Source organism: Sabethes cyaneus, chromosome 1, assembly GCF_943734655.1.
Source record: "Sabethes cyaneus chromosome 1, idSabCyanKW18_F2, whole genome shotgun sequence".
NCBI lineage: Eukaryota > Metazoa > Arthropoda > Insecta > Diptera > Culicidae > Sabethes > Sabethes cyaneus.
The window spans coordinates 33,764,221-33,792,020 of record NC_071353.1 but is presented as its reverse complement, the minus strand read 5'-3'; the positions used below and the strand labels follow the sequence as shown (position 1 = coordinate 33,792,020).

Sequence of the window (27,800 nt, the reverse complement as noted above, 5' to 3'; positions counted from 1 at the left end):
TTGAAATCGTCGCCAAAGGAACTGCTTGGCTGTGTGTAAATTATGAGTATATATTTTGTTTGTCTAGCAAGTAAGTTATTGATTTACTTGACAAAATAAACGATATTTTCCCTTGCGACGATTCTCGCGACGGCTTCGTCCGCGACAATAGTAATTCATCGCGCTCGAAAGGGTGGGAAATTATTAATATCGTTACCAGTAGAAAGACGATACACAATTTGAAAAAACTCTGAAAAATTAAAAAAATTATATATACTGTCGGTCTTTGGCTGCGTTTTTCCACTCGGGTCAAGCGGTTAAATCGAACAGTTGAGTCGAACAGTCGAATCTAGCAGTTGAGTCAAGTAGTCCCGTCGAACAGTTTATTCGATCATTTCAGTCGAGTAGTCCAGTTGAGTAGCTGAGTCGAGCAGTCGAGTCGAGCAGTCGAATCGAGCAGTCGAATCGAGCAGTTGAGTCGAGTAGTCCAGTCGAGCAGTTAAGTCAAGCTGTCGTATCAAACGGAAGTCAGGCAGTTGAGTCGAGCAGTTTGAGCAGTCCAGTCGAGCAGTTTAATCGAGCAGTTTAATCGAGCAGTTAAATCGAGTAGTCCAGTCGAGCAGTTGAATCGAGTAGTCCAGTCGAGCAGTTGAATCGAGTAGTCTAGTCGAGCAGCTGAGTCGAGCACTCGAATCGAACAGTTTAGTTAAGTAGTCCAGTCGAGTAGTCGGGTCAAGCGGTTCAGTCGAGCAGTTAAATCGAACAGTTGAGTCGAGCAGTTTAGTCTAGTAGTCCAGTCGAGCAGTTGAATCGAGTAGTTAAGTCGAGCTGTCGAATCAAATAGTTAAGTCAAGCAGATGAGTCGAGCAGTCGGGTTGAGTGGCTAAGTCAAGCAGTTAAGTCGAGCAGTCCAGTCGAGCTGTTGAATCAAGCTGTCAGTTGAATCAAGCAATCGGGTTGAGCAGTTGAGTCGAGCAGCCGATTCGAATAGTCCAATCGAGTAGTTGAGTCAAGCAGTTCATTCGAGCAGTCGAGTCGAGCAGTTGAGTCGAGTAGTCCAGTCGAGCAGTGGAATCAAGCAGTTGAGTCGAGCATTGAATTGAACAGTTGAGTCGAGCAGATGAATCATGCGGTCCAGTCAAGCAGTTCAGTCGAGCAGTCGAATCGAACAGTCCAGTCGAGCAGCTCAATCGTGCAGTTAAGTCAAGCAGTCGGGTCGAGTAGTGAGCCAAGCAAATGTGTCAAGCAGTCGAATCGAGTAGTTAAGTCGAGTAGTCCACTCGAGCAGTTAAATCGAGCTGTTCAGTCAAACAGTTAAGTCGATCTGTCCAATCAAGCAGTTGAGTCGAGCAGTCGAATCGAAGAGTTCAGTCGAGCAGTTCAGCTAAACAGTCCAGTCGAGCAGTCTAGTCAACCAGTTGAGCAATCGAGCAGTCCAGCAGTCGACCAGTGAGGTGACTGAGAATACAACCCATTGCTACGAAAGCATGGTGTCCTGTCAGGGACCTGTTTTTAGTTACCGATAAGCCTCTTATGACGTCGTGTCAGAGACCTGGTTTTGGAGACAGACATAAGCCTCTTATATAAATAGATAGAAGATAGCTTTGCTTTGCTTTCTAAAAATTAGTTTGTCAGCTAAGAAGCATGCCAATTGCCGCTTTAAAACCGTTATAAATTATCATGAATGCTAAAATGCTGTTGTATTGGGTATCTAATCCTTCGTGAAGCGACCCTGATGAAAGCCTTGGTACTTGTCGACGAAGTAAGCCGCTAACGATCACAGTCTACAGGATACAAGAAAGCTTACAGGCAAAATCGAGCTATGTAATCCCTCGATAGTTTTTACACTCGAGTCGATGTCCTTTTCTGAAAATAAGGCAAACGAGACTATCCAACTAATCCTCCGGCATTTGTTCTTCCTTCCAGATCCTGATAATGGTCAGGTGAATTGCTTCGTAGAGCCGCTTACTCTCTGCTTTTAGAAATTCAACCAGGATACTGTCCTTCCCAGCTGCCTTACCATTTTTCAGCTCACTTTCTTAACTTTCTCCTGTGTTGGTGACTTCACAGCTTGGTCATCGCTCACAATTCTTATCCGGTTTCTGCTGATCCCCGTATATACTTCTCCATTCAACAACATCTCGAAGTGCTCCTTTCACCTGGCTGCAAGTGTTGAGAAATTCATAGCAACAAAAAACTCATTGAGATTTCAGCCACACGAATTTTTAAACATGATCACAAGCGCCAAACTCACATATGAATTTCTCTCGCTATTGTACGTGATGTGGCTGTTGCTATGCAATGAGAATGAAATTCAGCTGTGAGCATTTTACTTCCTTCTTCCACAGGTAGGCATTTCAAATGAAATATATGTAACGAAGAGAGTGAAAGAGCGTCTACCATGAGAGTAAACATCCGCACCGAAAAATGCCGCACGGATTCATGAATTAAGATGGTAAACATAATGGTGGAAATTACATTTTTTCTTCGCGGTAATCGACATTTTCTCAACTACAAAGTAAAAAGCTTTATAAGTATTAGATAAACATGCAATTAAAATAGGTATGTGTTTTAGGCTAACTTTGTGATTTATTTAGTGATTCATTCTGTTACACTCACTGACAGCTACGTATCGCGAGAGATAATGCCTATGTTGTTGAACAACGAATTTGTATGTATGTGTGTGCAAAGCTCCGGGCAGCAGTTGAAGCAAAGTAGAATGTGATCAAACGGGAAGAAATATGTATGAGTTTTGTGCTTCTTGCTATGGAAACAGAAAAACTCAAGCGTGAGGATCGGTTGACCTTATTCACAGTTGATTTTGATTTTTGATTAGTTTTGAGATTTTGAGTTTTTACCATCACTTAGTGGCTGCTACCACAGTTATGTCGGCAAGCAGTTTCCCAGCACTATTAATGCACATTACAGGCATAGCAAAATTCTTGCACCTCACCGTTTTGTAGAAGCTCCGTATGTCGTTGCAGGCGAATATCTCCTCTGCGCCGGTTAGCACGTGCTCCTCGTGCTCCTCCAACTTCTGGCCTGATTCTGGCCTGACGCGTCGTACCTACCCCGTTCCTCGCTGTTCTTTCAATGGCACCATGAAGGTTCCTCCACAAAGCAAAGTTTTGGGCTTAAACGTCTTTCAACGACTTGACCCTTCTTTATCCACGGACTTTACAGCCGGGTAGTGCAACAATTCTACTGATTCTATCCAGCAGCACCGCCAAGCCGAGATTCGAACATACGACGACTGGTTCGTTAGACCAGCATCGTAACTCGAAACCAACCTAGCGGTGGGGGTTCCTCTACAGGCCACTTATGTCTTCCTTTTCTTCCTGCTGTTCTGCGATTCGTTGATCAAAATTTCTGGCGTATTTCGCTGCCACGTCATCTGCCGTCAACCGCTCAACCGCGTTCAACAACCTTGCCACACATCAAGGACATCTGAAAAGTGTCGACCGTCAATCAAGACATGGATGATCTGAGAGCTAGAGTGCTACAGATTCGGCGGCAAAATTTATGAGTCTCGGACCATTATCGTTGGTCGATAGACGAAGGCTATGTCTTCCAATGACAGGACGGAAGAATTCCTCCTTCCCGATCGGCGCATTTGCATCTCCGATGATGATTTTCACGTCATGTTTTGGGCACTTTTAATAGGCCCTCTTGAGTCTATCGTAGAACTCATCCTTAGCATTGACAGGTGGAAGGAGCACTTCCAGACACTGTTGAATGGAGAGGTAGATGTGAAGATCAGCAGGGACAGAATAGGAATTGTAAGTGAAGGTCAAGCTGTGGAGCCACCAACATAGGAGGAGGTTAAAAAGGCAATCAGTGAGCTGAAAAACGGTAAGGCTGCTGGGAAGGACGGTTTCCCGACTGAACGTCTAAAAGCGGGAAGCGAGCGGCTGTACGAAGCAATCCACCGGATCATTGTCAGTATCTGGGAGGAAGAACAAATGCCGGAGGAGTGGTTGGATGGCCTCATTTGCCCAATTTTCAAAAAGGGACATCGACTGAAGTGTAAAAACTATCGAGGAATTACATTGCTCAATTCTGCCTACAAGGTGCTTTCCCGTATTCTGTTCTGCAGACTGAGACCGTTAGCGGAGTCCTTCGTCGGCGAGTACCAAGCTGGTTTTCATGAGGGTCGCTCCACGACGGATCAGACGTTTACCCTGCGTCAGTTGCTAGACAAGTTCCGGGAGTACAACTTGCAGACACACTATCTGTTTGTGGACTTTAAAGCGGCGTACAATTCAGTTAAACGACATGAGCTATGGCAGATAATGCTAGAACATGGTTTTCCGACGAAACTAGTTACGCTGATTCGTGCGACGCTGGACGGATCCAAATCATGCGTTAGAATAGCGGGTGAGACCTCAGCTGCTTTCGTGACGTTGGATGGACTGAAGCAAGGGGATGCACTCTCTAACCTGCTATTCAACATTACCTTGGAAGGTGCATTACGAATGGCAAACGTGGAAAGGAATGGAACTATCATCACGAAATCTCACATGCTTTTTGGTTTTGCGGATGACGTCGATATCATCGGAATCAACCGTAGAGCAGTGGAAGTGGCCTTCAGGCCCTTTAAAAGGGAAGCTGCGAGTTTGGGACTTACCATTAATACCGCCAAAACGAAGTACATGGTTGCTGGTAGGGAACGTGGGAGCCCAAGTGGTGTTGGTGCCGAGGTGGAGTTTGATGGGAAACGATATGAAGTAGTGAAGGAATTTATATACCTTGGTACACTCGTGACATGTGACAACGATGTAAGCCGCGAAGTGAAACGACGAGTTGCAGCCGCGAATCGGACTTTCTAAGGATTACGTAGCCAACTAAAGTCCCATAGTTTGCAAATTCGCACAAAACTGGCGCTCTACAGAACACTTATCCTTCCAGTGGCCCTTTACGGACACGAATCATGGACGCTAGAGTAAGCTGATCGGCGAGTGCTAGGGGCTTTTGAGCGTAAAATTCTGCGATCTATACTAGGCGGCAAAATGGAAAATGGAGTGTGGCGCAGGCGCATGAATCACGAGCTGTACCAAGTATACAAATCTGCTGATATAGTGCAGGTAGTGCAATGTGGCAGGCTGCGGTGCGCTGGACACGTGGCCAGAATGCCCGACGAAAAGGGAAGCCAAAACTATTTTCAGCAGAGAACCAGCAAGAGGCCGTAGACTCCGAGGCAGACCCCACACCCCGTGGGTGTGTCAACAATTCTACTAATTGTCTGCCAAAGACGATGCTCGTTCAGCTGGTGTTCGTGGGGATTAGAGTACGACAGCTTAGAACCGACGGTACTGGAGGCCCATAATTCGTTCGGAGCAGGATCGGCAACGGACCGTTGCCACTAAAGTAAAGTAAAGTAAGTAACCCCTCAAAATAATACCTCAGTATAAACCATGATAATAACTCAATTTATACTGTGTCAGCTCTTTTGGTATGCTACTGAAGTACAGCAATCTTCCAAATGGGGCCTCATCGCAATTTCTTAGGTTTCTTCAAATACATATAGGGTAGTTGATCCAATAGTTGTGGTAGTACCAATAGTTGCGCTACTATTCATTATTAATGCATATTTTCGTCACCGTAGCATTTTAGATAAAACAATTACATTCATTATATAAAACAGGTTTTTAGAAGTATTGGTAGTTAGACTACACCATTTAAAATTAAAGTATTATTTGCTAAAATGCCAATTTTCCAAAATCCAAATCGCAGTTGGAGCGCACAACTATAGGCGCTCATCTATAGTTTTGCTACGATGTTTTTTCACTTAGCAACCTAGCAATGTATATGGAATACCACAATTAAAGGAACATCAAACTTAACTAAAGAAACATTAGCGCAACTGTTAGTACAATATAATTGAATCGGAAAATTCATTTTTTCTTTATAAAGCTTCTCGTACAACGAAAGCAATTGTCTTGCCTTGTGACAAATACCTTGTATTTGATAAATTTATATCCCACAAGCATTAATTGAAGCATGTACCTCAATAAACAAGAAAAATGAAGTTATATTGTGCTTAGTGGCGCAACTAATGGATCATCTACCCTAGCTGATTTTTGGTAGGCAATAAACCTCTGATAAGTCCAAATATGCCACAAATTATCTCTATTAAACAACTAAGAAATTAAGGCGGGCGCAAGTGCAGCACCATCCAGTGCGTTATACGAGGGACTGTTATTTACTTAGTTGGCTTGCCATTCTAAGACAAAGCTTGGTGAACAAAGTTACTCCAATTTACTCGGCTGTGGGCTACCGCTCTCTAACTCCTTGGACACCGCATAATCTCCACAAGATCTCGCTCCACCCGGTCTAACCATCTTGCTCGTCGCAACCGCTGATCGTCTTGTTTCTACCGATTTTGAAACGAAGACCATCTTTGCAGGGTAGTTGTCCGGCATGCTTACAACATGGCCTGCCCATCGTATCCGTCTAGTTTTAGCCACCTTTTGGACTCAGGGTTCGCCACAGAGCTGTGCGAGTTCATGGTTTATCCTCCGCCTCCATATTCCGGTCTCCTACAGGTCTCCGGCGTACAGGAGCACTCGTCGTTCAAAAACTCCGAGCACTCGCTGGTCCTCCTCGAGTATTGTCCATGTTTCATGTTAAACAGCAGGCATGGGAGACCATCACCTTGACGAAGCCCTCTGTGTGATTCGTATGAACTCGACAATCCACCCGACATCCGACCGCAGCACTGTGTACCATCCATCGTAGATTGAATCAGTTTAACCCTTTAAGCCCGAGCCCTCACAATTGTGTAGGTGAGACATGACTACTTTTAAAAAATTTTTCTTTCCTTTCTAAACGTCGTACTTTTGCATATATGGCGCCAATCTCTTGTGTAAACATCGTGACACGTAAAAAAAATAGAAAATAGCTGAAAAGAAGTTTTCTTTTGTGTTTGGATTAATTATTGTCTAGTCTTCAAAATCTTGTGAAAACAGCAAAAAGTTTTATCTGTCGTATTTTCTTATTGGATCCGTATTTCGAAATTGCTTGGATAAAAAATTATTGGTAATAAGTATTTCTAATTGATGTAATTAAAAATTTACGCGAAATAACTTTTACAACTTACTTATGCACATTGTTTTTCATACCTACACAATTGTGTAGGTTCGGCCTTATTGCATACATACTTTAACCTTTACGTTCCCGCCGGGACTTCAAAAATTAGTGTACTTGTCGTAACACTTTTGGCTCTATCTTTACTATTTTTTGATCGATTTTTATACAACTTGTCTTCAAAGAACCACCTTAGATTGACCTTCAATAAAAAAATATGTAAGCAAATTTTGGATCCATTTTCCCAGAGATATTCCAGATCGCAGTGGGATTATTTTTTCACGTCATAAGTAATAGATGAAATAAAACGAAATTTGCTGCTGCCATCTCATTTTGAGTCAGTAAGAATGAATACATTATACTGTAGAGCATTTGTTCATGCTCCACACTACGGAACCTCCGTTTAGAGTACTACCAGAACCTAAAACTGGTCATTTATAAATTGTGAAATAATAAAGTAGTGTGACAAATGATGTATTCAACTACGGTATTTTCTAAGACAAATTCTTGGATCAACATTTGAATGTTTTAAGCCAATCTGGACGTTCCGGGATATCTGTTGTATTAAGATTAGTAAAAACTTAACTTGCAAAAAGTTGCGCGTATTTCCATAGCTACGTAGCAACCGTTCCGCTGCTTCAGAAGCTGAAGTTTATGAGCCTCGAAGCGAGGATCTCGCTCTAAACTAAACGGGGTCAACCCTATTCAATTCTGTGGACTTTTTACACAAAATAATTAGATTTTCATGTTTTGTTTTTTCAAAACCTGGCATGGTATAGTCCAAAAAGGGTAAAAAATGTTAAAAATAGGGGAAAATAAGCAAAATGGGGCACTTCCCGATGACAAACAGGAAAGCGGTGGGCACCATGCGATTCTCCGGAAAATTTTACATAAGATCACCTACATTTTATCAGCCTGCAGGCCATATCTTAATTGCATTCGTTTTTTCGGCTCGTTTTTGCCCATAGTGCAATGGTATAAGATAAGGCCGAACCCACACAATTGTCTAGGTTGCTAAATTTAGCAAACATTTATTGCAATGTGTAGAATACACTGGTTTTGGTATCTCGAGTGATAAAAAAAATTTATATTGATCCAAAAACCAAAAATATCGTAACTAAAACCCTCCGTGCTTAAAGGGTTAATGAGCTTCCCAGGGAAACTGTTCTTGCCCATGATTTTCCTTAGTTCTTTTCGGTCGATGGTATCATGTGCGACTTTGAAGTCAACCAACAAATAGTGCGTGGGACCTCTGTATTAGCAGCCCTTTCGGAGGATCTGCCGTAGCGTAAATATTGGATCCGTTGTTGATCGTCCTTTAACGAAGCCGGCTTGATAAATTCCCACAAATCTATTCGCAATTGGTGATAGTAGGCCGAAAATGAGTTGGGACAGCACTTTCCAGGTGGCATTGGGAACGGTAATCGTTCGATAGTTCTCACAGTCCAACTTGTTGCTCTTTTTGTAGATCAGGCAGATAACCCCTTCTTTCCACTACTCCAGGGACGGTTCTGTCTCTCAAATCCTAACGATTAGCCGGTGCATAAAAATAGCCAGCTTTTCTGATCACATTTTAATAAGCTCCGTTCCGACGCCATCCTTCCCAGCAGATTTATTGTTCACTGCATGATCGAAGTGCTGCTTCCACCTTCCAGTCACCTCATGATCGTCCGTTAAAATTCTGCCATTCTTATTCCAACACATTTCAGCTCGCGGCACAAAGCCTTCACAGGATGCGTTCAGTTTTTGGTAGAACTTTCGCGTTTCTTGAAAACAATTCCGCATATTCCTGCTCTTCCAGATAGTTCTTTTTCTCCCGAAAGAATGTATTTTCCTCTGGTTCTGTCTTTCCACATTGTTACGTGTGGCACTGCGCATCGTTGCAGCCCGCACAGCACTATAAGTGTTGCGGTTTGTAACATACAGGCAGAAATAGTGTGTGTTGCCGGCTGGAAATAGAATACACATAGGCACAAACTAGAATCGCAAGTTCATCACTTATCGCGCCTGTTACCCAAAACGTTTAAAAACGTTTTATTATAACCAAAATGTACTCAGATATTCAGTAAATGTACTCTACACGACCAAGATCACGAGTTATTCCATGTTGGAACCAACTAAGTTAATTCCCATATGCTACGTAGACTCTATTAGGGCGGTCCGTATTTACGTTCTTTCCGGGGGGATTACTGTTGATGAGAATATTTTTACAATGCCACACTTTAGACGAAATAAAACCCACTTTTTTAAAATGCAGTTCCACTGGACTTGATCGTTCGTTTACAGAGTCACTTCCACAAAAGATCACTTCTACTTATAGGTATTGATTTCAAATAACAAAGCAGTAAAACGTATATAATCACCTCGTGCTGAGAATTTTTCGCCTTTTTTTCATTTTTACTCCCTTGCACTCGCCCATCGATGAGAGACTGTTAACACGAATTTATCGTATCCAGTTAGAGAATAAATTCAATTACCATTAATTCTCGTTACAGCAAGAGGAGCCCGTTCCGTTGACGGCGAGAAATTGCACAACCGTGACCCGTCACGGCTCTGCCTCCAACGACCGTCCGGCCACGTTCCGCGCGGGAAGACTGTCGCCATGAATATAACAGTCACGAAATCATTTCTTGAAGTAAGCTTTAATTTTCAGTGAAGTGGAATGATATGTGACAAAGTTTGTGCCTAGAATCTGCGCGTTTGAGCGAATCGTACGATAAAAAATTATTAACCATTTTGAAATTAAGTTTATCTTTGCAAATGCAATTCATATTCAAAATGTGTGTTATTAAGTTTTGCTGACTATACATTTTTTTCATCTAAATTTTTCTCTGTGTTAGGAACTCCATCAATTTGAAAGGATCGTTCACCGTCAGTAATAGTATGAACGCGTGAATCTGTCAGTAAGCTTTTTTTTATTGCTATCCAGTTCGATTAGGTGTGATGGCAAAATTGATTGATTGAATCTTTTCATTAAAGTGCAAAAAACGTTCTCTATTGATGAACATCATCCCATCCGCAGTTGGTGGCTTCCCATTGGAGCTAATCGAGTTTCCGGTAGCTGATTTTTGCTAATAAACATGGAAACTTGTGCTACTATGTTGATTGGCAACGAACTGTGTGCTGTGTCAGTGAATTTCTAACTTTATTTCGGACGAAACGTTCGAATAATCTTGTTAATAATTTATATAGATTTTTCGAGACACTGCCAATAAATATTACCATTACAAAGGAGGAACAATTTGTCCATCTACTTACCATAAAAAGAACGGCAACCAGCAGAGCAGAAACACTCCCATGATGATTCCCAGCGTCCTGGCCGCTTTGTGCTCCGCTCGCCAGCCTTTGGTCGGTCGGGTTGAGGTTCCACCTGGTGGTATCAAGACGTTTGGCGGTCCATTGTTGGTTGCATCATTTATATTATCCCGTCCCCGAGCACAGTCGCACGGACGCCATCATCAGCAGGCAAGGTCGTCGTCGTCGTCGTCGTCATCGCCGTAGTCATCACCATCGCAATTTATTAACAAAGTGAACGTCGTGTGCCGGACGTGTAATTAAATTTCCGTTGTTTATATGTAATTTCGGCGAGTGACGGTGCGATCGTGGTGACGGCAGCGGCAAAGCAAAAAAGAAAAGTGAAAGTCAATTTAGTGGATTTGTTTTTCTCTGGTGCGTTTTATTCTCGCGTCCCTCCCGCAAACCGAGCAGCAAGAATAGGAAACGGAAACTATCGCACTGTTGCTGTTAGCTTTAACACAGTTTGTCACACAGCCGGACAGTCAATCAGAAAGAAAGACGCGCAATACATGAATGCTAGAAAAGTCACGAAGATTTAGTATTGCTAGTGCTGAGGGTAATGGACAGGCAAAGGAAAACGTAATGCACATGCAATGCTTACAGCGTACTACAAAGAGAATCAAGAAAAAGTAAAACTCAAACAAACTACGTGCACTTTACTATTCATCTGGGTCAGATCTAGTATCTTCTATCAGAGCACTCCCGCTCAATAGTATTGCCAATGCGATTTAATATCTAGATTTTTCGCATCCATAAAATTGAAGAGATCACTGATGCTAGTTTTATTCCAAGTCAAATCTCATAGCATCCAAACTGTATTCTATTTCAACACTTTTGACTAGATTAGAGAGAATATAATCAAGAATAAATTGCTAAATTTTCCTTTATCTTTCTTTTTGTTTCGAGACACTGGGGCATTCGTGATACTTCATCCAACAAAGGGAATTGAAAGTGCCCGGTTGCATTCTAGTTTCCTTTGACCGCAAATAAGATGCAACGAATGAATACAAACGAACAATGTTCCGGGTAGGCAGAAAAACACAGATTCTGTTAGCATAGTTCTTACCCGAAACGATGCGTGCACGGGGGACGATAATCACTCTGTAGTGGAAAATATAACGGGTGGCTGCTAAAATTTTGGAATTTTTTCGCGGCCCTTATGCTCGACAACACACGAGCTCAAAGAGAAATGAGAGTATGTATGTGTTAGCTCTATCTTCCCTCTTTTTGTCAATATTTTTTGTTTTGTTAATGCTTGCTCAGTTTTGCTAAAAATGGCGTCGAAACAAGAAGCCTTTCGGAACCGCGTTGTACATTTCTATCAACTGCAACAGAAATCTCGGCAAAAAGTGTACGGTACAACATTTAAAAAGCAAATCTGTTGCGGTTTCGACTGTTTACCATATCCTAAGATGCCCAACAACTATTCGCAAGCAAGGAAGTGGAAGACCAGCCAAAATGATGGGCGCAGAAGGACATCGTTCTCTTTCTCGTTTCTTCAACAACAAGCCCTCTGGTTTGGCTATCAATTAATGGATCATTCAATAATGATGTCCATTACTTATGGGGGGAGGGGGGTGTCAATTTTGTGACAGGTTGTGACAAAGGGGGGGAGGGGGTCTAGGCAAATGTGACATCCGTAAAAAAAACTGCATTTTCATCAAAAGGTAGCAAAAATATGTTTCTCAGTCATTCATCACTCATCGATTTATTTCGATTTCGAGCTTATTGTTCCAGCTGACGGCGCTTGAAAGTCAGGTACAATTTGTCAATGTTAACTAGATAGATCACGCGTTACATTGAAGGACTTATGTAAATCAATTTTAGTTCATTTCCAATCAAAGATTCTAGCTTTTTACTAAATATTGGATAGAAAAGTACAATGAACTCTAAAAGCTATCGTCATGATGTAATAAAACCTGCTTCGCTGATGCAGATTGAAGCTTGTTTTGAAGCGGAGCCGTGCTACTTCAATTGAAACCAAAGCTTCATTTCTTCATTGATGTGTAACAATTTGCAATTGAATATTGTTAGAGCCCTTGTTCGCAGTTATTATTTGTTATTAATTGTTATTTTCTATATCTTTATTAATTATACACTAACTCTTAAAAGGTTAAGCTATTTTTATAAACCTCTTTTTACTTTCAACACGCTTTTACATTTTTTTTGAGTTTGCGTGACGTCCAAAGTGGGGGGGGGAGGTTGAGTTTTGTGACACAATCGGACAGAGGGGGGAGGGGGGGTCTAAAAAAGCAGAAATTTGGTGGACGTCATATTTGAATCGTCCCTAAGATGCACCAGACGAATGTTTGAAGAAAATTTTGATCCCGTTTCTACAAAAACATCATCCAGATGGACAATACGTGTTTTGGCCGAACACAGCATCATCGCATTACGCCAAAAAACACAATCGTTCCTGAATACCCATTCGATTCAATTTTTACCCAAAAACCACGACCCGTAAAATCTGTCTCAGTGCGCCCAATCGAAGATTTCTTCGGGATTTTGAGTTCCTTGTTGTACAAAAATAATTGGAGAGTCACGAATTGCAAACAGTTGATTGGTAGATTCAATAGATGCATTCGCAAAGTTGACATGACGGCCGTACAACGCTCTTGTTTCGACGTCAAACGAAAGCTTCGCCGAACAGCCTATTACAGACCGTTTTCAAATGTATAATAATTTTTTTACAACAATGGGTAATGTATCTTTAATTTCGGGAAATCAGATCTTCTTCATATATCTTTGTCTTTTTTTGACAGCTTGTGAAAAAAATTCCAAAATTTTAGTTGCCACCCGTTATATATGAAGGTTTTACATAGTTTTTGTTTCAATATGGAAGTATAACCTCCTATAAAGCACAATTATTTAATTGAAACGAATATAACTAGCAATTGAATCGTTTGTTTGAGAAACTCCACAAGCGCCATTCGACATGAGTTTTTAAAAGTTTTCAAATTCTGGAAAAAGGTTGATTCCATCACAAATCCCGTTTAGTTCGGATTGAAAATATCTCTAGAAAATCAGTTTTTTGTTGTTTTCCTACAATTGTGTCAAGTCAAAAGCGTATGTGGGGTTTCTCAAGCAAACGATTCAATTAGTGATCGTAGCTTATTTCACGTTCAACACGGTTTAGCGGGTTTGCAGCTATTACTATAGAGAATTTCGATCACTCGCCTCGCAAATATTATTTATACATCTTACTAAGGGATGCACTATTAATGTGAACTTAGTATAGTATAAATTTATATGAGTGAATTATTTAAGTAAACTAATTTCGGTAACTCCAAGTGTAATGGATTTCGCACTCATATGAAGTGAATTTCATCCACTTTATGTATAAAGTTAGACTTTTGTTCGATCATTGATCGGAAGCGGATTGCTGAGAGTACGGTTATAGTCGAGAGACTCCGACATAATTTGCGTATTTTTTTTTTCATTGAAATTCAGCAGTGCTGTGTAAATACAAATGTAATCTATAACTACCTATAAAAATGGATTTCTGTCTGTCTGTCTGTTTGTCTGTCGGGAAGTTCCTTATAGAATCGAAAACTACTGAACCAATCGGCCTGAAAATTTGCATGTAGAGGTTGAAACACAAATTTCTGCAAAACTCAAGAACTCACTGGGTTCTCACTTCGTTGTTAATTGTTGTTAATTAAATCTCCGCGTTTTTCTTTTAATATTTTGTTTTGTAAGTGTCCACTACCAGGGGGCTCTTTCTGAGCTCTTTGGTGTGGGGGTCAGTGGAGGGTTAACAAAAAAAACTAATCAAGCAGTTTTTGTAGGCAAATTTTTTTCTATGGTGAATTGAGACCCCTCCCCTCTTTAGGAGGGAATTATGACCCCTCTCCCCTTCAATAGTTGGGGGGCTTCTATACAAATGAAATACAAATATCCTCATAACTAGAGAACTAATCAAGCAAATGGAAACAAATTTGGAACGTGGGGGGTTTTGGAGGAAGGAATTTTTTTATAATGGTTTGAGACCCTCCCTGTGGTAGGGGGATAAGGACTCTCATACAAATAAAACAGAAATTTTTGCGTAACTTAAAAACTAATCGAACTCGAGAAATTTTAGACTTTTTCATAAAACATTAGTCAATAACAAGACCACCAAAAACTATCAATAGTAACATTAGATGATTCAGGGCAAGATGGATACAGGCCGCGACAGCGGGGGTGGGGGCAGCCTCCCGTGGAGATCACCTCTATCTAAGTTTATTTATTTTCCTAGATCTACTGACCTCTATTACTTTCCTTCAGTTGGGTCACCCCTGCGAAATGGTACTTTTCACGAAAAGATTTTTCGTGAAATAGCACATCCCGCGTGAGGTTTTTCGCGAAATGGTATTCTGCGAAACTCTATATTCCGTGTTATGGTCAACCCAGAATTGGTGTTCCGCAAAATGGTATTCGGCGAAATGGTTGGCAATGATGGCGAATATTTAAATGCTATACGCTTTATTTTATCAGGCAAAGCAATGGGGGGAGTTGTTTTCTAATTTACTGTGAGGAAAATTTGTATAATAAAACACCCATGAACTCCTCAGATACTTGCAAAACTCGAGATTGTGACAAAGGCCATCCGGGATTCACGATTTATGTACAGGAGAGATTTAACCCCCCTCCCCCCCTAGAAAAATTGACTTGGCCGACCAATAAAATAGTCGAAAAAAATGCCGGGGCTATAGCCCCCCCTAGAAATGAGCGCAAGTTCCGCCAATGGTACAACATAGTTTAATTTGTGGCAATACGAAGTTTGTTGGGTCAGCTAGTTAAGAATAAAGAACCATTGTTCAGCCTTGCCGGGCTGCTGGCTGCAGGTTGCTGGGGAAAGTCCGTAGTTTTATCACCGAAGCCAGTGTTATAGGGTAAAGTGGTGCAGAATGCACCGCTTAAGCAAAACATCATTTTGCAGAGCAACGGCGTGTTTGTTCCACGTTTTTCAACTTCTAGAAGACTTTGGGATCTTTTTTACACTTACTCCTGGTGAAATTTCCTAACAAACCAGTATTTTTTTTTTAGTTTTGACGATTTTTGGCAAGAGTCAAAATCATTATGTGAGGCAGAACGCCAAAGCCCGTGGACAAAACGCACCAAGTTTGCTCGGCTAGGCGTTAAACGCAACCAAAAAATTTACATTCAATTACGTGTTGTATAAACTCCTAAAACTAGGCTTCCGAAATGGCGGAAGCGTTCGTTATAGATTTTGTGGCTGGCAAATGAGTGAACATGTGCAAATATATCACCTCTGTTTTCTAACTCCTATCTCTACCTCGACGAGGTGCCGGCTGGGGTACGGTAGCCAAAATTGCGCACCTGGTGGTACGCAACCTTGGTTGTCGTATGCAGACAGAGAAGGTGGAACACTCGCCGTGTGGTTTCTGGCTACCTAATCATGCAGTTCGGCGCAGGCTTTTCGGAGGGCGCGGCTGCGGGGTGTGAGCACACCGGGAGAGATTTTCTCAGCTGGCTTAGCACAGAGAGAGAGAGACTCTTAATCGGTCTGTTTTACACAATCTGCACTTACGCCCTTTGGCGGTTGGTGCCGAATTGTACGTTTGGGCAAAAATTGAGCCACAGGACCTGATCGTGCCGGGAGTCGGCAAATCAGGTGCCCCTAAGTCAAGGTCTATCTCCGTGCCGATGACTGAATGGCTGGAGGGGTGAAAACATGCCAGTCGCGAACGGAGTGCTTTGGGCATCTTGTCCCTACTGTGCCATGCGGGGCTCTGGTACGGTCGATCTTTGTTGTCCCTTGTGTTTCGTGGGAACAGCATAGTAGTCCTGCCCAATTTCCCTTATCGGTTTTACGCCAAGTGCGTTCTGGCCAACTTAATTGGCTTCGCTTACAATTTGCTGTCTGATCTGTGTTGGAGATTGTTTGTGCATATACTCCGCTAGTCAAATAGTTAGAGTCGCACAAATAAATCTTCAACACAAACGGGCAGCAAATTTGTTTTTATGCGAAAAACTTTTTAATGGCTCTGTCACCATCGCATTGGTTCAGGAGCCATATTTTCGCAAGGGGTACTTTCATTCGACGGATATTGGAAACCAGAACTTTGCTGTTTTCAGCAAAACTGGTATGACAAATCCTCGTTTGATGCCCAGGGCATGTATATTGTTGCATAGGTCAATAAGTGCATGCCTTATCTCTGAGTTGACTACTCGAGATATTTGTGCAGTCACAGTAGAACTCGTCGTGGATGATGTCCATAGGCGCTATGTCTACTGTTCTGCATACTTACCACACGATGAACCGTCTCCCAGCGACGATTTCAGAAATGTGGTGAGATACTGCCAATCTAATGGGCTTCCGCTCATTGTAGGCAGTGATGCCAATGCCCATCACATCATTTGGGGCAGCTAATTTGAATATTTGAGTAGTACCAACCTTGGAATACTCAACATTGGCAATTGTCCAACTTTCATACGAGCTGGTAGAGAGGAAGTGTTAGATATAACACTCTGCTCTAACAGGATCAGTCATGAGTTGGCACAATGGCATGTTTCAAATGAGACACCAATATCTGATCATTGCTTTATATATTTTGATCATTTGGGTGTCTCCTTGAACGCTGCAACATTTCGCAATCCGAGATTTTCTGACTGGGAACTCTTTGAGGAGGAACTGGCGACGAAATTTCAAGGATCCGAACCGACGATTGAGTCATCGAACAAATGAACAAATGCTTAGTAACCGATTGCTTTTTTCGTCCTTACGGCAAGCAAGCATTTGGAAGCAAAGTGTTTGTGGATGTCCACAAGGTGGCGTTCTCTCGCCTCTTTTATGGAACCTTGTGGCGGATGGCCTATTGAGGAAACTCAATGGTCTAGGCTATCCGTCATATGGTTTTGCGGATGACTATCTCATCCTAGTAGTTGGAAAGTGCATAAGCACATTATTTGACACTACGCGTCGTGGAAACGTGGTGCCAAGAAACTGCACTTTTGGTAAATCCGAGCAAAACATCTATCGTCTTATTTTCAAGACCAATGGAGCTCGCGCTCTGCGCTTTTACGATTCGGAGGTTGATGTTGTGAACGAAGTGAAGTACGTGGGGTTGATACTCAACTCCAAGCTTGACTGATCCACAAATATTGATTTCCGAATTAAAAAAGCGTGCATGGCCTTTGGGCAATGTAGACGAGCAATTGGCAATTCTTGGGGGCTTAAACCCAAATACATACACTGGTTATACACGGTCGTTGTCAGACCAATTGTCTTGTATGGTGGCAGAGAGGGGAAGTTGTGACTGTCCAGACAAAGCTAAACCATCTTCAAAGGATGTGTTTAATGGCAATGTCTGGTGCATTTACTACAACTCCTACTGCCGCCCTAGACGCTATTTTCAATATTAAACCTCTTCACTTCCACCTGAAGCAAGAGGCACTAATATGTGCTTATCAACTACACGCGATTGGCCTTTGGCAGTCTGTGGACGGTTCCACTGGTCATACTCGATTGTGGTCGCAAATTGTTGCTGAGGACAAGTTTGCCCTTGCTCCTAGCGATGTAACGCTCATGCGTACTTTCCCGTATAGGACTTTCTCAAGTGACTTTCCTCCTAGAGAGGATTGGATGTCAGGCTATATGGAAAGGAAAATTTCCGACTATGTGGTCTGTTATACCGATGGTTCCTTGTACGAAGGTCGCGCGGGTGCTGGTGTTTACTGCCGTGAGCTGGAATTGGAGGAATCCTATTCGTTGGGTAGTTACTGCACCGTTTTTCAAGCTGAAATCTTTGCAATTATGTGCGGAGCTCAGTTTGCACTTCAGAAAGAACTGATAGGCAAGATTATCTACTTCTGTTCTGACAGTCAAGCCGCTAAAAAAGCCCTTTGTGCGGCTAATTCTAAATCTAAAACAGTCATCGCCTGCCACACCCAATTAGAAGAACTAAGCATTCTAAATGCCGTTCATCTGGTTTGGGTTCCTGGCCATTCTGGTATAACCGGAAATGAATGGGCTGATGAATTAGCAAGATCTGGAGCAGAAAAGTCGGTTTTCGGACCGGAACCTGCTTTATCAATTGCGGCATGTTGGATAAAACAAAAGATTCGATCTTGGTTTTCATCTGAACATGTACGTTATTGGGAAAATCTTGAAACTTGTCGTCAAACGAAAAGTTTCATTGTTAAGCCGTGTGAGAAGGTTGCGAAATTTCTTTTGCAACACTCAAAGGTAAATTGCAGTATTCTTGTCAGATCACTGACTGGTCACTGCAGACTAAATTATCATATGGCTACGATTCAGCGAGCTGAATCGTTTCATTGTAATTTATGTGAATCCGACTACGGTACACCATATCACGTAATTTGCAACTGTCCTGCAGTAGCACAATTGCGTCATAGGATCTTTGGATCCTACGTCTTAAATGAATCGGATTTTAGGAAACTAAAATTACGAGACATTTTGATGTTTCTTACCGAAAGCGGTATTGAGCTATAAGGGTATGAAATGGGGAAGGCAACTAGGAAAAAGCGCCCAATATAGCTCTAGCCATCCCAAGCCCCTACCTAGCGCCTCCACGTGGCCATACCTGGAAATACTTCAATTTGTATAATTGAGTAGCCAAGCTAGGAGGTGCGGGGTCGTGCGGTTTTCAGTTCCTAACCTTACAAATGTAGTTTTAGGCAACCATTAAACCACATGACTTTATTTTCAAGTATTATATGATTTAAACTAATATTTTTGGCAAACTAATCTATTTTCAGAGAGCGAAATAAGGCGCTATATCCTTGGCCAATTGCAGCCTGGCTTCTGGTCTAAATGCCATTAGTTCATCCCTGAGGGTCCGGAGTATCACTTAACCTTTATTAGCAAAGATACTCCCTACGACTGTAAATAAATCATTATCTATGTATATGGGAAGCGTTTGGTACGGGAGGTCCACGCTTCCTTCCTTCCCCTTGATTTCAAGGAGTTTAATGGAATTAGGTATTTTTTCTGGTTCCACTTGATTCCTTGGAATTCTCTCTGCGGTACATGCTGCGCAGTTGGCCTGGCCGTTGACAAGAAAAATGATTGATTCAAGTAATCGTCATTTTCCAGGATGCCTTCAAGAATTGGCTGCGTTAGTGTGAGATTAGATTAGATTAGATTAGAAAGCGGTATTGAGCTATAAGCTCTTATTTATCATGAGTATACCCCCCAGGGGGTGTACTTTTGATAAGTTAACTACCAAGGATTGCAGTATCCCCTCGGGGGTACAAAAATCTCTTGGTATATATATGTTAGTGTTTGCCCAAATTCCTCATCCACCCCTTCCTATTCCTCCTGTTTTCCTTCCCGTCCTCATCAGGTAAATGATGACACGGGCAAGATGGGCAAGGCACAAATCTTCCACATGATTGTGAGGAACGTGCTGCTCGAGCCAAAGATGCTGATACCTGATACCTGATACATACGCTTGTTTGCTGGGATACAATGGGTTCATATCTCAACATAATTGGCAATAAAATTTAATCATCTACTTTTCTCCAACTGATGTGTGATGAAATATTGTAAGTTAAACAATGCACAATTAGGTTTAAGGCAAATTCTAACTCCTATATAATACATAATATTGCTACATTTTTAATGAATAATCCGAAACAAAAGATGTACTGCAAATTAAAAATATTTTATTTTTATTTTGAAGTTTTTTGCAATATATGTGAAAAATATGCATAGTTAATGCCGTTTTTGTGACGAACCATCGAGTATGACAGTATATCAATTAGATAGACTGTATTTATTATGAAATTTGTATACCGACTAGCGGTAAAAGCTTAAGAGAAAACCGTGATTTCTTACATGTGGAATGAGATCGCGGATAATCGCTTGATTTTATTGGATGTGGCTTTGTTTGCTGCTTTTACATTCTACACAATTATGAATTAGCTGGTTTTACACCAAAATAAAATGCGCATTCATAATTTTACCAAATAGTTTTCGCGTTTTTAAGCAATTAATAGCATACCCAGCAAACATTTTCGTACGTATATCAAAGTAGCAAATATGATATATGTACCGATATATATCTAGAAAAATCGCATTCGATGTACGAAACCAGCATATGCGCACTGTTTTGGAGGCCATATACGTACTGTAAATTATATGAAAACAATTTACATTCATAAGTATTTGTTTACGATGAAATCCGACTCAACATGATTAGTTCCATAATGCTATAAAATTCTGTGACAAAAATCGTATGTGAATCAGTTACTATCATTTTGTACGAATAAATGTAAACTAGGGTACGCTTTATTAAGCTTTATGTACGATTTCGAGTTTGTTTAGCGATATTTAAGATGATTTTCACATATTATTATACGATTTGTGGTTTGCTGGGTAGGCCATTCTACCCCCCCGGTGAGTTCTGGACAGTCTTATCCTACTTTCGTTTCAGAGTCATATGTGTGATCACTCTTTATCATATTTGATTTATGGGTATTATCATTAATTGTATTTGGAGAAAATTAGTATTTCTTTGAATTAACTCATTTCATGTTTCCTTAAGATTTAACTTAAATTAGTTAAGGACGCTTACTCTCAACTTTCTTTATTGCTCTTTTATCATTCTCCTTTCGTATATGTTTTTCCATCTTCCATATTTTATTTTCCTTCGTGCGTTTTTTCGGTTCTGTGGTTCGGTGGTTCACTCTTTGCAACATCTACCTTACTGACATCTTTACATTGTCTTTTTGTTATTTCCAGCGATTTGTTGTTATATTTTGTTGTCTTTTATTGCGTTCCTGCATGCTCTTAATTGCTTCTTTATGTCCCCATTTGCAGTTGATTTTGACATTACTTGTTGCTGTTTGGCTGTCATTTGATCGTTCCTTTATCGCCTTTTCTGCGTCTATTTTTAATCTTTTCGTCGTTTCTTACATTTAATGTCATTTCTCTGGCGCTTTTTCGGTGTCCATTCATCAGATTTTTGCCATCCTTCATCTTCTATTTTCATCAGATTTTCACCTATTTGTCTTCGTTATCTTGTTGCCGCTTCTTCGCTATCCTTTTAACATCTATTAGCTGTTTTTTCGTCGTTCTGATGTTGTCTTTTTGCTATTTTTGTTACATCTATCTATCTGCATTTTTGTCTCCTTTTCATGGTCGTTTTGCCATCTTAACGTCACGTTTCCGTTGTCTTTTCGTCGGCACCTTTTTGAAAGGTTTTTTACCGTTGTTGTCGGTTTTTACTGTTGCTGCTTTGGCATTTTCATTTTAACATCATCATTTCATAATTATGATAATTCTTCATATTTTTTTATTTTTTTTTGTCATCTTTCCATCGTTTGTTGTCTTTTCATCACCTTTTTGGCATATTTTCTCGCTGTCTTGTTTGTTTTAAAAGAAATCAAAACTGCCACAATCATTTAGACTGCCGCCTTGGGCCTTGAACCCAATGCACAGTGGTCCAAAAGGGTGAAAAGTGGAACTGTTTTCAAAGTGTCTTTTGCTATCATTTTATCATTTGTGGTCTTAACCCTTAATCTAAAAGTGTCAAAAGTTAGTCATCGCTTACTATAGTAAAAATTTAAAAAATAACTTTTTTGTGTAAGGAAATATAGACATAGTTTCTTCGACAAAGTTGTAAACAATGTAAAATCAAGCAACTTTGCTGAAAAAACAAAATTTATATCTTTATCGAGTGCTAAACTATAGATCATTTTCTTGGAAAATTCTATAAAAACAAGTTTTTAATACTTAGCTTTTGTTAGTTGCATTTTATAAGAATGCATCGTTCTAAGCAATTATCAAAATACTCAAAACACACGTTTTTGCAGAAGACCGCAAATCTCTTGGACCTTTACTTGCTAAGTTATCGCATATTCGAGCTTTAAATTTCCACAGCTTCACGAGTCTTTGTGGTAAAATGGTTGCTTGATTTTACATTGTTTACAACTTTGTCGAAGAAACTATGTCTATATTTCTTATTTTTAAAGAATTTCCAAAGAAAATGTTCTACAGCTTTGCAGCTATTTTTTTATTTTTATTGTAGTTGATGACTAACTTTTGGCACTTTTATATTAAGGGACATATTCATACGAACACTGCCTCCCAGTTGGCCCCGAGGTATGATGCTGGCCCAATAAGCCAGTCGTCGTATGTTCGAATCCTGACTGGGAGAGGCTGTTAGAGTCAATAGGATCGTAGCAACTAGCCCTGCAATTGTCCTGCACTCTAAAAGCTGGCTGCGAAGTCTGTCGTATAAAAGCAGAAGGTCAAGTTTCGATAGCGGAATGTAGCACCTAGGCTTATACGAACGAAAGTACTGAAGGTCATAAATGATAAAATGAAAGCAAAAGACACTAGGAAAAAAGTTTCCCTTTTCTCCCTTTTGGACCACTGTGATGCCATTCGGACATATAAAAAAGTCAACCAAATTGTTGTTTTCTTTACTTTCGTTTCATCGTTCTTTTCTAATCTATATTTGTCGTCCTTTTTGCCTACTTTACCGTCTTTTTGACGCTTTCTAAATGATGATCGTTTTTTGTGCTTTTGTTAGTTTTTGGACGACTTTTTACTATTTTTGTCGCTGTTTTGCCGTCTGTTCGTTGTCATGTTGTCGGTTTTTTGCCGTATATTCATCATTTTTTCATCGTTTTTTACGGTCTTTAAAAGTCTTTTTATCGTGTTTTTTTTTCATCTAAGTTATGGCGAGTTTCCGTCGTCTTCAACATTTTTTCATGTTATTTCCGTCGTCGTCTGTTTATCCATCGTCTTTTCAGCTTAGTTTTGTCATCGTTTCGCCGTTTTATTGTTGAGTTTTTGTCTAGTTGTGTAATTGGTCGTCCTGTTCGCTATCAAGGCAACAAAAAGCTCTCTTTTTACTATCTGCTCGTTGTTCTTTCGTCGTCTTTTTGTCGGATATTCGCCATATTTGCGTCGTCTTGTTTGCGTATTTTGTCACCTTTTAGAAGCTTCTAAAATGTTTTTTCTCATGCTGTGTTTTGTCCTTTTTACCGTATTTTTAACGTCTCTTCATAGGCTTTCCTACGTCTATTTATAGTCATTTCGTCATCTTTTTGTTGTCCATTCGATACCTTTTCGCCTTTTGTCCTCTATATTTGTTTTCTCCTAAACGTATACGTCGTCTTTTTCTCTCTGCTATATTTCTGTCGTCTTTCATGATGTTTTTGCCACCATTTCAACGTATTTTCGTCGTCTGTTCGTCAATTTTTGAAGAATGCCTTTGGTATTTTTGTCGCTTTTTTATCGTATTTTCCATTTTGATACCTTTTAAGCGTGTTTTTTCGTATTTTTTCAATTGCCTTGTCGTGTTTAGCCAAGTTTTTGTCCCCGTTTTAGCTTCGTTTCGCAATCTTATTGGTTTTTCGACGCATTTTAGTCGTCTTGTTGTCATCTTTTTGTTGTATTTTTTCGTGTTCGTCACCTTTTTGTTATCTCTCTGTCGTAGTTTTGTTCTTGTTTTGTGCCGTTTTTCCTTTGTTTTTGTCATCTTTTATGTTCGACAATTTTATGTTGCTGCTTTCGATGTCTTTTCGCCGGTTTTTCTTCATTTTTGTGATCTGTACATTGTCTTTTGTCGTCGTTTCGTCGTTTTTTGTTTTTGTTCTCTCTTCATAATTTTTTTATCAATTTTCCGTTATTCTGTTGGTTGTTTAAAACACCAAAAATATTAAATTTTTACTATCTTTTCATCGGTTTTTGACTTTTGTTTTAAGCATGTTTCGTCATCTTTTTGATGCGTTTTAAACCTCTTTTTGTCAATGTTTTATTGTTCTTTTTGTCTCTGTTTTGGCGTCGTATTTTAGACGGTTTTCTTTGTTTTTTTTTGTCAATTTTTCATCTATTTTCGCCATCTTCTAACCACTTTTTAATTTTTATCGCATATTCGTCGTCTTGGCGGCGTCTCTTCGTTGTCTTGTTTCGTATTTCAGATTTCTTTTCGTCGCCTTATTGTTGTGTTTTTCTGAAGGCTTAAATCTTCAACAGTATTCGATTGTTGCGTAAAAAGAGTAACACTTAATAATGCGAAAAGAATAAGATTGCCAGCTACTTGGTTATAAAGAACAACTACAGTATTGTTCCGATTATATCATCCTCTCCGTGAATTTTGGGCTGCGAAATGGAAGACCGATGTAAACGGAAAAAAATTGTTTGCAAAAGGATACCAAGTTTACTAACGAATTTTGTTTTATCTTTTTGCATTATATGCGTGGTCATGTTTAAACACATTAGGGTGATTCAAAAAAGGTTTAAATTCGTACCAGAAATACGATACCAAAATACGTACTGAAATACAACAATTCCTTTCCCGAAATGCTTGTGAAAATGCACAAGATTCCTTGGTCTTATCAGCATCAGCATCTTTGGCTCGAGCAGCACGTTCCTTGGTCTTAAGTGGCAATAAGTATTGGACTAACATTTCTTTCCATCTCACCAGGACCCGCATTCGGTTCGCCTCAGTTCGCTAAAGCTTGCTTCATTTAGAATTGAAACAAACTTTTGCTCATGTTGAGGCGCTCTTGGTGGACGGATTTCGAAGTTCTTGGCGCCAACGTGTCGGAAATTTTGTTAGCTTCACCTATGTATTTTTGACATTCCGCAAAACGCCTGTATTTTGTAAACAAACAACATGAAAGCCGAAAAAGGGAAAAAAATGTGCACAGTTATTTGGAAAATCCCTTATGGTCTGCATCTAGGCTAGCTAAACAGATAAAATTGCCCAGAAATACCGTATGGCGCGTTATCAAACGGTATAAGGAAACATTAACGACGATTCGGAAGCCTCAAGCTAATCATCGGAGTGGAACTGTCGGCCGGAAACTGCGGGGTGAGATTTTGAAGACCATCAAGCAGAATCCCAATCTGTCGGACCGTGAATTGGTCAGAAAATTCGGTGCTGCCCATAGTACCGTGAGCAGAATTCGACGCCGGGAAGGAATCAAGTCGTATCGAGCTAGCAAACAGCCAAACCGAACCATAAAACAGAATAGTGTGATCAAAATTCGTGCTCGAAAGCTATACGACCGGTTACTAACCAAGTTCTACGGGTGTCTTCTGATGAACGATGAAACCTATGTCAAGGCTGACTTCGGGCAAATGCCAGGTCAAAAATTTTACTTGGCAACGGCTCGGGGGATGTTTCAAGCAAATTTAAATTTATTTTTGCCGACAAATTTGTACGAAAATTTATGATTTGGCAGGGCATTTGAAGCTGTGGCAGAAAAACGAAAATTTTCGTTACAAATAAGACAATGACGTCGGAACTATACCAAAAGGAGGGTCTCCAACAACGAATTTTGCCGTTCATTCGATCCCACCACCATCCCGTGATGTTTTGGCCAGATTTGGCAAGCTGTCATTACAGCAAAGTCGTTCAAGAATGGTATGCAGAGGAAAGGGTCCAGTTTATTCCAAAAAACCTTAACCCACCCAATTATCCCTAGTTGCGCCCTATTAAGAAATACTGGGCAATCATGAAGAGGAGACTCAAAGCAAAGGGAAAAGTTGTCAAAGGCATCAATCAGATGAAGACCTGGTGGAATAAGATAGACAAACGATGGATGAAGAAAGTGTGCGCCGCCTAAAGAGCCATATTATAGGAAAAGTTCGAGAATTCCTTCGAAACCGTGACGAATGATTTTATCCGTATTTTTTCTTAACAGTATAAAGAAAATGCTACATTTGTGTAAGAAAAGATCTTGAATTCAATAATAAATAACTGAAATACACGCAATTGTTTCTGTTCCAGAACTTTCTGAAGGAAGCTTTACATTCGAGGGTTGCATTCGTTGATCAAAGTTGCCAGATGGGCTGTTGGCAGGGAACTCACATTTTTCTGCAAAATGTTTGATGCACTTACTAACAGCAACGTTACGATTTAGAATAAATGAGTTTGCTTTGTCGAAAGAAACATTATCCTTTCAGATACAAGTCCCATAAAATTACAATCCAAATTTAATTACAAAGAGTTTTAACGACTCACCATATAACCGAGCATTCGTAGCTGCAAAAGCTTCTCATTAGTTGAAACCATTGGCGTAACTAAGGGGGAATCCAAGGGGGGGGGGGGCTAAGCCCTCCCTAGGAGAGATTTAGAGATTAGAGAGAAATGGACCTGGTCGACCAAATAAAATGGTTGAAAAAATTGCCGCGGGTTTTAGCCCCCCCTAGACATGAGCGCTAGTTTCGCTAATGGTTGAAACTATCAGAAAAGCGGCACAGAGTAAACACAGCGGATATGTTTGTACCATATGAGATGCACCTAAAACAGCAAATGTATGGAAAATGAAAAGTAAACCTGGTGGTTACATTTTAGATTAAACGCAAGAATAATTTCTTTTCTAGGTAGCAAAAACTTCGTACTAACGGCTGCTTTTTCGGTCAGCGACCATTGCGTGGCATCATCCCGCGGAAAGTTGTCTATTGTCAGTTTCTGGTAAAAAATGTTTTTATGAGAATTATTAAGCGTGAACATAAAAGCAGGATCACTTATAATATATTTTTATCGCTAAGGTAATTAGGCAAAAACGTTTTAAATCTACTTTCAAACATGTAGTTTTCGCTCAGCAGACAAATAATCATAGCAGATAAATATGGCCCCTCGAGCGTCACCGCCGGCAGCCTCTTGTGACTGGAACTGGAACTATTTGACATAACTATGTTTACATGTTTATGAAGAACAACTGGTGCAAATTTCGTCATAATATTCCTCCACATTGCGAAACAGTATGGAATGAAACTCGAACGACGCAAAGAAATCGTTCACAAACGTATGGAAAAGCCAGAATCCAGTGGTCTGAATCAGAGCTGGCTGGAGTGCTGAAATAACAAAATCAACCGTTCTGAAGGGCTATAAGCAAATCTAGGTGTAGAAAGGCGGTAAAGAACTTTCAAGAAAACCGAAACCAGACTTGTTATAAACACCGTCCGGTACGACACAGCTGCTACCCGTCCAGATAGGCACCGCAACGGGTACTTTTGATAATAGAATGCACAGGCGTTGCTACATATTGGCACGCTCCCCGAAAACGCAAAAACCATATCGAAGTGCTTTGTCTTCGGCTAAGCACCGGTGAGCACCGTACCAACAACGGCTTGCATGATTTCGTTCTTTTCTTTCTTTCTTATTCGTTCATATTCGGTGTACGTGACTGAGTTGTCAGGAAGTTCGTTCGGGTTCCGTTCTCTGCCCGTGCTTTAGCCGTGCTCTAGCAGGTGCCGGCTGGTGTAAGCTGGCACGGTTTCGCTCGCAAACCTAAAGAACCTATATAACTGCTTGGTGCGAAACGGTAAAAACTTATGAACGGCAGCGTAGCGAGTGCCTTTCACAAAGCCGTGTTTGTGCCATATCAGCTGCTGCTGCTCAGTAAAAATTATCGAATTTTTGGCCCAGAGCAGCTCGGATCGCACCGAACACGCATTATATTGTACCGAACTGAAAAAATCAGCACTGAGGTGCGGTATCACA

General features: G+C 40.6%; 1 protein-coding gene across 1 annotated transcript in view; it reads right to left on the bottom strand.

Annotated features, from left to right (window-relative positions):
- Positions 1-27,800, bottom strand: part of LOC128745546 (octopamine receptor beta-3R-like) — a 124,205-nt gene that overhangs the window by 591 nt on the left and 95,814 nt on the right. Inside the window, exon 8 of the mRNA XM_053842620.1 lies at positions 10,324-10,435. Coding sequence (XP_053698595.1) covers positions 10,324-10,435 — 112 coding nt within the window. The remainder of the gene's footprint in view (positions 1-10,323; positions 10,436-27,800) is intronic.